The sequence below is a fragment of the Anolis carolinensis genome, chromosome 6 (assembly GCF_035594765.1).
Source record: "Anolis carolinensis isolate JA03-04 chromosome 6, rAnoCar3.1.pri, whole genome shotgun sequence".
Taxonomy (NCBI): domain Eukaryota; kingdom Metazoa; phylum Chordata; class Lepidosauria; order Squamata; family Dactyloidae; genus Anolis; species Anolis carolinensis.
The window spans coordinates 1,142,149-1,152,335 of NC_085846.1; the positions used below are offsets into that span (position 1 = coordinate 1,142,149).

Here is a 10,187-nt window from a genome sequence, read left to right on the forward strand (position 1 = left end):
CAAGATTGAGCTTCAAAGACTCTGGCAGAAACCAGTGCAGGTGGTCCCGGTGGTGATGGGCACACTGGGTGCCGTGCCAAAAGATCTCAGCCGGCATTTGGAAACAATAGACATTGACAAAATTACGATCTGCCAGCTGCAAAAGGCCACCCTGCTGGGATCTGCGCGCATCATCCGAAAATACATCACACAGTCCTAGACACTTGGGAAGTGTTCGACTCGTGATTTTGTGATACAAAATCCAGCATATTTATCTTGTTTGCTATGTCATCATAATAATAATAATAATAATAATAATAATAATAATAATAATAATAATAATAATACATTACACAGTCACAGTCCTAAACGCTTGGGAAGGGTTCGGCTTGTGATTTTGTGATACGAAATCCAGCATATCTATCTTGTTTGCTGTGTCATAATAAAATAATAATAATAATAATGATAATGATAACGGAGACCACCGGAGGAGGAGACTCTGCTGGACTCTCAGGCAGAAGCAGATGTCCATCAGCTCTTCCTTCCTTCCCTTCTTTTTGCGGAGGTCTTCCTGGAAGGGTCACGGAAGGAGGCAACTGCAAAGGGCACCATCAGAAATTGTGGGAGTCAGCCAGAAAAATGGTATTCCCCCCCCCCCCAAAAAAACATGACCTCCCCCCACCTTGCCAGCAGTGCCCTCATGAGAAGGAAGAGCAAAGAATCCAGAGAGACAACAAAAGAGGCAGAGCGAGGCCAAGGCTTCCGTACATGGTTTATTCCCTCTCACATCCAGGGACTGGGGGTCAGAAAGAGAGAGAGAGAGATAATGCCCCCACCAAAGCACCCCCTAAAGTCCAAGAATGGCAGATCCAGGCAGAGCAGGTAGAGGGGGCTGCCAAGCTGGGGAGGGGGCACTCTCCCCAAATGCAGCCCCCCCATTCCAAAGAGGAAGAGCCAGACTGCCCCCTCCTCCTTTTCTTCCTCTTCTTCCTGGAATTGGAATGAGCCAGAGGTTTGAAGGCAGCCAAGGAGACCCCTCCCCATATTGCAGGAGTGAAGAGGAGAGAAGGACAGAACGGATGGAGGGGGGAGGAGTGGAGACCCTTTTCCTGCAAGACCCCAGCCCCCTCCCTCCCCCCTCCCTCCCTCCCTCCCCAGGGGGAGGCCCAGATCCTCCAGTGCTGATGCGCGGCTACGCCAGCCCCATCTCCTCCAGAACGCTTCGGGGGGACTCATCCTCCTGCAAAAACAAATGGGGGGGGGGGAGAAGAGAGGATAGTCAGAATGTTAGGGGGGGAGATGGAGCCCCCTCCCCGCTACAGATTAGCGCCCCAAAACCTAGTCTGCTAGGCCCGGGCTGTGGCGCAGGCTGGTGAGCAGCCAGCTGCAACAAATCACTCTGACCAAGAGGTCATGAGTTCGAGGCCAGCTCCGAGCCTGCGTTTGTCTCTGTTTTTGTTCTATGTCAAGGCATTGAATGTTTGCCATTAGATGTGCACATTGTGATCCGCCCTGAGTCCCCTTCGGGGTGAGAAGGGCGGAATATAAATACTGTAAATAATAAAATAAATAAATAAATAAACCCATCCGCCACCATTAAGGACCCTTTTGGAGGGGGAAGGGGCCGTTACTCTGGACCCTCAACCTCTAATAATAAGAATAATTATTTATAGTCCTCTTTCTTAAAATGAGGCCCAAATTCTTTCAGGAGGAGGCAGCAAGGGAAGACACTCTGCACATGCCCAGGAATACTCCGTGCAATAAGCAATGGGGGAGAGTAATAGCTGTGGCCCCCTACTGGCAAAGGCAACTGACTGTATTTGTGCTGTTGAAGGCTTTCGTGGCTGGAATCATTGGGTTGCTATGAGTTTTTTGGGCTGTATGGTTCATGTTCCAGCAGCATTCTATTCTGATGTTTCACCTGCATCTGTGGCTGGCATCCTCAGAGGTTTGTTCAGAGGTCTGTGGGAATGAGACAAGTGGAGTGTGTATATATCTGTGGAATGATGTTCAGGATGGGAGAAAATACCCTTGTCTTTTAGAAGCAAGTGTGAATGTTGCGATTAGCAAGATTGATTGACATTGAGTAGCCATGAAGCTACAAAGTCAATCAGTGAGGGCATTTGCAGAGAGGTAGCCGGGCTGTTGCAACATTCACACTTGCTTCAAAAAGACAAGGGCTCTTTCTCTCACCCTGAACATTATTCTGCAGATATATAAAAACTCCACTTGCCCCATTTCCAACACCTTGGAACAAACCTCGGAGGATGCCCCCAGGCAACAAGAGTCAGGCTCCCTCTATGCAGATACTCTCGGTGATGACTTTGCAGCTGCTACTCAATGCTAATCAAGCTTGCTAACTTCAACATTCACACTTGCTTTACACAGACATGGGTTCCTCCTCCCACCCTGAACATTATTTCACATGTATATAGGTGTATACATACATACACACACACACACAACTTGCTCCATTGCCAACAGAACCTCTGAAGATGCCATTAGCCACAGATGCAGGCCAAACTTCAGAACAGAATGCTAGTGGAACATGGCCATAAGGAAAAGGTAAAGGTTTCCCCTGACGTTAAGTCCAGTCATGTCTGGGGATTGGTGCTCATCTCCATTTCTAAGCCAAAGGGCCGGCGTTGTCTGTAGACATCTCCAAGGTCATGTGGCTACTGACATGACTGCATGGAGCACTGTTACCTTCCTGTCGGAGCGGTACCTATTGATCTACTCACATTTGCATGTTTTCGAACTCCTAGGTTGGCTGGAGCTGGGGCTAACAGTGGGTGCTCATTCAGCTGCCGGGATTTGAACCTGGCACCTTTTGGTCTGCAAGCTCAGCAGCTCAGCGCTTTAACACACTGTGCCACCAGGGGCCCCAAGGAACATAGCAATACATTCCAAAAAAACTGTGTGCCCGGTTGTGCAGTGGGTTAAACCCTTGTGCCGGCAGGACTGCTGACTTGAAGGTGGGTTGCTGACCTGAAGGTTGCTGGTTTGAATCCAACCTGGGGGAGAGTGTGGATGAGCTCATTTCGCGGGACATGAGAGAAGCCTCCCATAAGGATGGTAAAACATCAAAACATCCAGGCAACGTCCTTGCAGACAGCCAGTTCTCTCACACCAGAAGCAACTTGCTCCTGACACGAACAAAAAGTCCAAAAAACTCACAGCCACTTTGCACTGTGTCTGTTTGTGACTCAAGTTCTTTCATTAGGAGGCAGCAAGGGAAGGAGAAGCACGTGGCGCATGAACTGTGCAATGGAAGGGAACATGGGGGGGGGGGGGGGGAGAACCGTGGCCCCCTTCTGGCAAAGGCAAGTGACTGAGGCTGTTCTGTGTTTGTTTGTGTGTGTTGGAAGGGGGGGGGGGGAGATGCGGCAGAAGGAAGAGCAGGATCCACACATCTGCTGCTGCCGGGCTCTTCTCTCCGTCTCCCCCTCCCCCCCCCCGTCCCACCCCCACAGAGGCTGTCACACGGGCGCTGCGTGTGCCAGAGTCGCCCACGGACGGACTGACTGACTGACTGACTGACTGCGCAGAAAGAGGAGCGAGCGAGTGAGCGAGTGAGCGAGCGAGGGAGGGAGGGGGGCCGGTGACTCACTGGATGCGCCAGAGCCAAGCCGACTCACTCTGAGTGTGTTTGTGTTTTCTATGGGGGGGAGGGGGGCTCCCAGCAGGCAACACTCCGCCAGTCAAGCCCTCCCTTCCCCTCTCCCCTCCCCCCTCTCCCCACGCGAGGCCCCCACCTCTACCTCCTGCAAGAGGTCTGCCTGCTCAATGGCCTTCAGGACGCTCTTCTTGGAGGTGTCCTGGACCTCGCCCCCCATCAGGAACTCGTCCAGGATGAAGTAGGCCTTCTCAAAGTTGAAGATGATGTCCAGCTCACACACCTGTAGAGCGGGGACGGGTGTTGGGGGGAAGAGAGTGGTCAAGGGGCAGCTGGACAGAAGGAAGGAAGACCCTTCCCCCCTTCTCCCCCCCCTCCCCCCCAAATCCCAGCCACAGACCCCACCCCACTCCTCCCCTGGGGCAGCCAAGCTCTTCTTGAGGCCAATGAGTGGCTGTCGTTGGACTGATTGACACGCAGGAGCAAAGTGGGCAGGACCCTCAGAAGGAGGGAGGACAAAGGGGGAGAATGGAAGGAAAGGCAGCCTCCGGTGGCCTAGGGGATAAAAGCCTTGTGAAATGGGTGTTGGATTGCTGACCTGAAGGCTGCCAGGTTCGAATCCCACCCATGGAGAGTGTGGAGGAGCTCCCTCTGTCAGCTCCATGCGGGGACATGAGAGAAGCCTCCCGGGCCATGGGCAACGTCCTTGCAGACGGCCAATTCTCTCACTCCAGAAGCAACTCCAGTTGCTCCTGACACGAAAAAAAAGTCTGGGGTGAAAACCACTTTAGCCCCCTGCTTTCAATCCTGTGCAGAAGGTCATTTCTACTTCCTGATGGGACCCACCTCCCTTCCAGGCCCCAAACTTCCAACATGGAGGCACATTATTATTATTATTATTATTATTATTATTATTATTATTATTATTATTATTATTATCATTATTATCATCATCATCATCATCATCATCACCACCACCACCAAAGGGGACTCAAACTGGCCTCACACCCCTGGGGTCAGAGGAGGTCAAAAGAGGCCATCCTCCTCAAGACCACCACCACCCCCGCCTGCTGGACCCCCACCAACATGACTCACGCTGCCAAAGTATTTGTCCAGAAGCTCCACATAGCGGTGGATCAGCTCCAGGGTGATGAGCTCGTTGTCCTGGCCCTCGATGGCGCAGCAGAAGTACAGGCTGGCATACCTGGGGATTGGGGGGTGGGGGGGATAAGCACAGGTCAAAGGGTCAAGCCCCTCCCTCATTGGGCAACCAAGTTAGTTTTCAGTAGATAGGGTCATGCAACAGTGGGGAGGGGGGCCTGGCCTGCCAATGGTGGAGGAAGAGGAAGGAGACACCAGCCATGGGCCTACTTGGGCCTTCCAGTTGTTTTCGATTCCAACTCCCACGAGTCCTAACAGCCTACCGGCTGTAAGTTTTTCAGGCTGTCTGGCCATGTTCCAGAAGCTTTCTCTCCTGAAGTTTCACTCACATCTATGGTAGGCATCCTTGGAGGTTGTGAAGTGTGTGAGGTTGTTATGAATTGTAGGAATTGATGTCCAAAAGACCTGGAGGGAGGGCCGAAGTTGGCCCAGGCCTGCTCTAGAAGCTTGCCCGCCCACCCAGAAGACCCCAGTGCAGCCCTGAGAGGCAGTCTCTGCAGGACATTTGCAGAAGGAGGGATGGGGAGAGGGCCCCCTCTGCTGGCTGCAGAACCTCATGGCAGGACTGGTGGGGGGGGGGGGGGGGTCTTGTCCCAGGAAAGGGATGGAGGAGAGGTCCACTGAAGGACATGGGTGGGAGCTATGCTGGGCCAAGGGGGGGGGCTCTTAGAGAGGATGCCACCTGAAAGGCGAGAGCCCCCCTCCCACCCCAGACCCCACTGAGCAGAGCCAGCTGCTGGAATGGAGGAGATCATCTCCCTCCTTCAAGAAAGCAGCTCCAGCGCCTCCCCTAGTTTTTCTGGTCACCTATGACTGATGGTCAGAGTTTGTGGAGGAGGCCTTTCTTTCCTATCTCCCCTCCTCCCTATCAGCAGCAGATGAGGAAGGTGACGGAGAGGAAGTTGACACCAGCTATGGGCCAACTCGGGCCCTCCAGGTCTTTTGGACTCCCACAATAACCGGCTGTTAGGTACTGTGAGAGTTGAAGTCCAAAACATTGGGAGAGAGCCCAAGTTGGCCCAGGGCTGCTCTAGAAGCTTGCCCACCCACCCAGAAGCCCTCAGCACAGCCCTGCGAGGCAGTCTCTGCAGGTCATTGGCAGAAGGAGGGACAACAGAGGGACGGGGAGAGGGAGGGTCCTCTCTACTGACTGCAGAACCTCGTGGCAGGGTTGGCGGGTGGGGGAGTGTCTTGCCCCAGGAAAGGGATGGAGGGGGGTGCTCACGGAAGGACATGGGTGGGGGTTATGCTGGACCAAGGGCGCTCTTCCTTTATATATTGATTTGTTTTATTTTATTTATTTATATCCCGCCCTTCTCACCCCGGAGGGGACTCAAGGTGGCTCACAACAAAGGCACAATTTGATGCCTTGAATACAAATCAACATAAAACAACATACACTTCAAAATCACATCATGAAAACATATCAATTAAAACAATTTTTCCCTCCTCTACTGTCTTTTTGGTCACCTCTGGCTGGTGGCCAGCTCTAGTGGAGGAGGCCTTTCTTTCCTCTCTATGCTAGGAATGCTGTAGCTGCCATATTCTGTGCCCCTGGCCACCCCATCTGTTGTTATGGGTAGGGCACCAGAACCTGAGAACATCCTCGTAAACAGCAAACACTCTTTGACTACACTGTGTGCTCATTACACCGACCTTACATGAGAGCGAGAAGAGGCGGGTGCAGAAGGGCCTGGGGGGGGGAGGGGGCTGTGCTCATTACTTGTAGACCACCTTGAGGTCCCTCCACTCGAGGAAGGAGCACATCTTGGGTTTGTGAGCCATCAGATCATTTCCCCCCTCAAGAAAGCAGCCCCAGGTTCTCCCTCCTCTACTGTCTTCCTGGTCACCTCTGGCTGGTGGCCAGCTCTAGGGGAGGAGGCCTTTCTCTCCTCTCTATGCTGGGAATGCTGTAACTGCCATCTTCTGTGCCCACGACCACCCCATCTGTCATTATGGGCTGGGCAGCAGAGCCTGAGAACATCCTCGTAAAGAGCAAACCCTCTCTGACTACACGGTGTGCCCCTTCCCTGGGCCTTGGATGAGAGCGAGAAGAGGCGGGTGGGGAAGGGCCTGGGGGGGAGAGGGCAGGGGCCGTGCTCACCGCTTGTAGACCACCTTGAGGTCCCTCCACTCGAGGAAGGAGCACATCTTGGGTTTGTGAGCCATCAGATCATTTCCCCCCTCAAGAAAGCAGCCCCAGGTTCTTCCTCTACTGTCTTCCTGGTCACCTCTGGCTGGTGGCCAGCTCTAGGGGAGGAGGCCCTTTTCTCCTCTCTCTGCTGGGAATGCTGTAACTGCCATCTTCTGTGCCCACGACCACCCCATCTGTCATTATGGGCTGGGCAGCAGAGCCTGAGAACATCCTCGTAAAGAGCAAACCCTCTCTGACTACACGGTGTGCCCCTTCCCTGGGCCTTGGATGAGAGCGAGAAGAGGCGGGTGGGGAAGGGCTTGGGGGGGGGGAGGGCAGGGGCCGTGCTCACCGCTTGTAGACCACCTTGAGGTCCCTCCACTCGAGGAAGGAGCACATCTTGGGTTTGTGAGCCATCAGATCATTTCCCCCCTCAAGAAAGCAGCCCCAGGTTCTCCCTCCTCTACTGTCTTTTTGGTCACCTCTGGCTGGTGGCCAGCTCTAGGGGAGGAGGCCTTTCTCTCCTCTCAATGCTGGGAATGCTGTAACTGCCATCTTCTGTGCCCACGACCACGGCATCTGTCATTATGGGCTGGGCAGCAGAGCCTGAGAACATCCTCGTAAAGAGCAAACCCTCTCTGACTACACAGTGTGCACCTTCCCTGGGCCTTGGATGAGAGCGAGAAGAGGCGGGTGGGGAAGGGCCTGGGGGGGAGAGGGCAGGGGCCGTGCTCACCGCTTGTAGACCACCTTGAGGTCCCTCCACTCGAGGAAGGAGCACATCTTGGGTTTGTGAGCCATCAGATCATTTCCCCCCTCAAGAAAGCAGCCCCAGGTTCTTCCTCTACTGTCTTCCTGGTCACCTCTGGCTGGTGGCCAGCTCTAGGGAAGGAGGCCTTTCTCTCCTCTCAATGCTGGGAATGCTGTAACTGCCATCTTCTGTGCCCACGACCACCCCATCTGCCATTATGGGCTGGGCACCAGAGCCTGAGAACATCCTCGTAAAGAGCAAACCCTCTCTGACTACACGGTGTGCCCCTTCCCTGGGCCTTGGATGAGAGCGAGAAGAGGCGGGTGGGGAAGGGCTTGGGGGGGGGGAGGGCAGGGGCCGTGCTCACCGCTTGTAGACCACCTTGAGGTCCCTCCACTCGAGGAAGGAGCACATCTTGGGTTTGTGAGCCATCAGATCATTTCCCCCCTCAAGAAAGCAGCCCCAGGTTCTCCCTCCTCTACTGTCTTCCTGGTCACCTCTGGCTGGTGGCCAGCTCTAGGGGAGGAGGCCTTTCTCTCCTCTCAATGCTGGGAATGCTGTAACTGCCATCTTCTGTGCCCACGACCACCCCATCTGTCATTATGGGCTGGGCAGCAGAGCCTGAGAACATCCTCGTAAACAGCAAACACTCTTTGACTACACTGTGTGCTCATTACACCGACCTTACATGAGAGCGAGAAGAGGCGGGTGCAGAAGGGCCTGGGGGTGGGGAGGGGGCTGTGCTCATTACTTGTAGACCACCTTGAGGTCCCTCCACTAGAGGGAACTGCACATCTTGGGTTTGTGAGCCATCAGATCATTTCCCCCCTCAAGAAAGCAGCCCCAGGTTCTTCCTCTACTGTCTTCCTGGTCACCTCTGGCTGGTGGCCAGCTCTAGGGGAGGAGGCCTTTCTCTCCTCTCTATGCTGGGAATGCTGTAACTGCCATCTTCTGTGCCCACGACCACCCCATCTGTCATTATGGGCTGGACACCAGAGCCTGAGAACATCCTCGTAAAGAGCAAACCCTCTCTGACTACACGGTGTGCCCCTTCCCTGGGCCTTGGATGAGAGCGAGAAGAGGCGGGTGGGGAAGGGCCTGGGGGGGAGAGGGCAGGGGCCGTGCTCACCGCTTGTAGACCACCTTGAGGTCCCTCCACTCGAGGAAGGAGCACATCTTGGGTTTGTGAGCCATCAGATCATTTCCCCCCTCAAGAAAGCAGCCCCAGGTTCTCCCTCCTCTACTGTCTTCCTGGTCACCTCTGGCTGGTGGCCAGCTCTAGGGGAGGAGGCCCTTTTCTCCTCTCTCTGCTGGGAATGCTGTAACTGCCATCTTCTGTGCCCACGACCACCCCATCTGTCATTATGGGCTGGGCAGCAGAGCCTGAGAACATCCTCGTAAAGAGCAAACCCTCTCTGACTACACGGTGTGCCCCTTCCCTGGGCCTTGGATGAGAGCGAGAAGAGGCGGGTGGGGAAGGGCTTGGGGGGGGGGAGGGCAGGGGCCGTGCTCACCGCTTGTAGACCACCTTGAGGTCCCTCCACTCGAGGAAGGAGCACATCTTGGGTTTGTGAGCCATCAGATCATTTCCCCCCTCAAGAAAGCAGCCCCAGGTTCTTCCTCTACTGTCTTCCTGGTCACCTCTGGCTGGTGGCCAGCTCTAGGGGAGGAGGCCTTTCTCTCCTCTCTATGCTGGGAATGCTGTAACTGCCATCTTCTGTGCCCACGACCACCCCATCTGTCATTATGGGCTGGACACCAGAGCCTGAGAACATCCTCGTAAAGAGCAAACCCTCTCTGACTACACGGTGTGCCCCTTCCCTGGGCCTTGGATGAGAGCGAGAAGAGGCGGGTGGGGAAGGGCCTGGGGGGGAGAGGGCAGGGGCCGTGCTCACCGCTTGTAGACCACCTTGAGGTCCCTCCACTCGAGGAAGGAGCACATCTTGGGCTTGCGGGCCAGCACCACGGCCATGAGCTCGCGCACCATCTTCTTCTTGTCCCGGTCCGAGGTGGGCAGGTACCACTTCTGGAGGCGCAGCTTCCCCTGCCGGCTGAACAGCAGCATGAAGCGCATCTGTCCCGGGAGAGGAAGGGCGGGGTCATGGGAGGGTCGTCGGGGGTCAGGAGGGCGCCCCTCCCCGCCACGCCAAAGGGGGCGCCCTCCAGGGGGTCCCGACCCCTCCGTCCTGCGAGGAAGAGGAGGAAAGGGCTCCCCGCCCCCCGCAGGCGCTCCGAGCGGCCTCTCTCTCTTCCGGGGTCAGCAGAGAGGACCCCCCCCCCAGCCTGGGCCGGAAGTGTCCGCGGGGCCACGTGGGGGAGGACGGGCCCCGCCCCGCCCGAGGGCCTCACCATGGCGGCGGAAGGGCCCCTCCGACCCTCGGCCCGGCAGCACTCGCAGCAGCCCCCCCCCCCTATCTCTCTTTCCGCCTTCCTTCCTTCCTTCCTGCTTCCCTCTTCCTCTCCTTCCTCCCTTCTTCCGAGAACCTGCCCAGGTGCCTCCCGGCCGGGCCCCGCCTCCCATGCCCGCGCATGCGCCTGGAGCCCGC

At 55.7% G+C, this 10,187-nt stretch overlaps 1 protein-coding gene across 2 annotated transcripts; it reads right to left on the reverse strand.

Annotated features, from left to right (window-relative positions):
* Positions 1 to 739: 739 nt before the first annotated feature.
* On the reverse strand, positions 740 to 10,154 carry LOC134299924 (AP-1 complex subunit sigma-1A). Of its 2 annotated transcripts, none has more exons than XM_062984105.1 (5): positions 9,991 to 10,154; positions 9,537 to 9,715; positions 4,691 to 4,799; positions 3,735 to 3,878; positions 740 to 1,219 (listed from the first exon to the last, which is right to left on the reverse strand). In XM_062984105.1, the coding sequence occupies exons 1-5, from the start codon at positions 9,991 to 9,993 to the stop codon at positions 1,172 to 1,174; spliced, it is 483 nt and encodes a 160-aa protein (XP_062840175.1). In that variant the 5' UTR covers positions 9,994 to 10,154; the 3' UTR covers positions 740 to 1,171. The 2 variants fall into 2 exon arrangements, with proteins under 2 accessions (XP_062840175.1, XP_062840176.1); XM_062984106.1 differs by having other exon boundaries at positions 3,741 to 3,878; positions 9,991 to 10,152.
* Between the last annotated feature and the right edge of the window lie 33 nt (positions 10,155 to 10,187).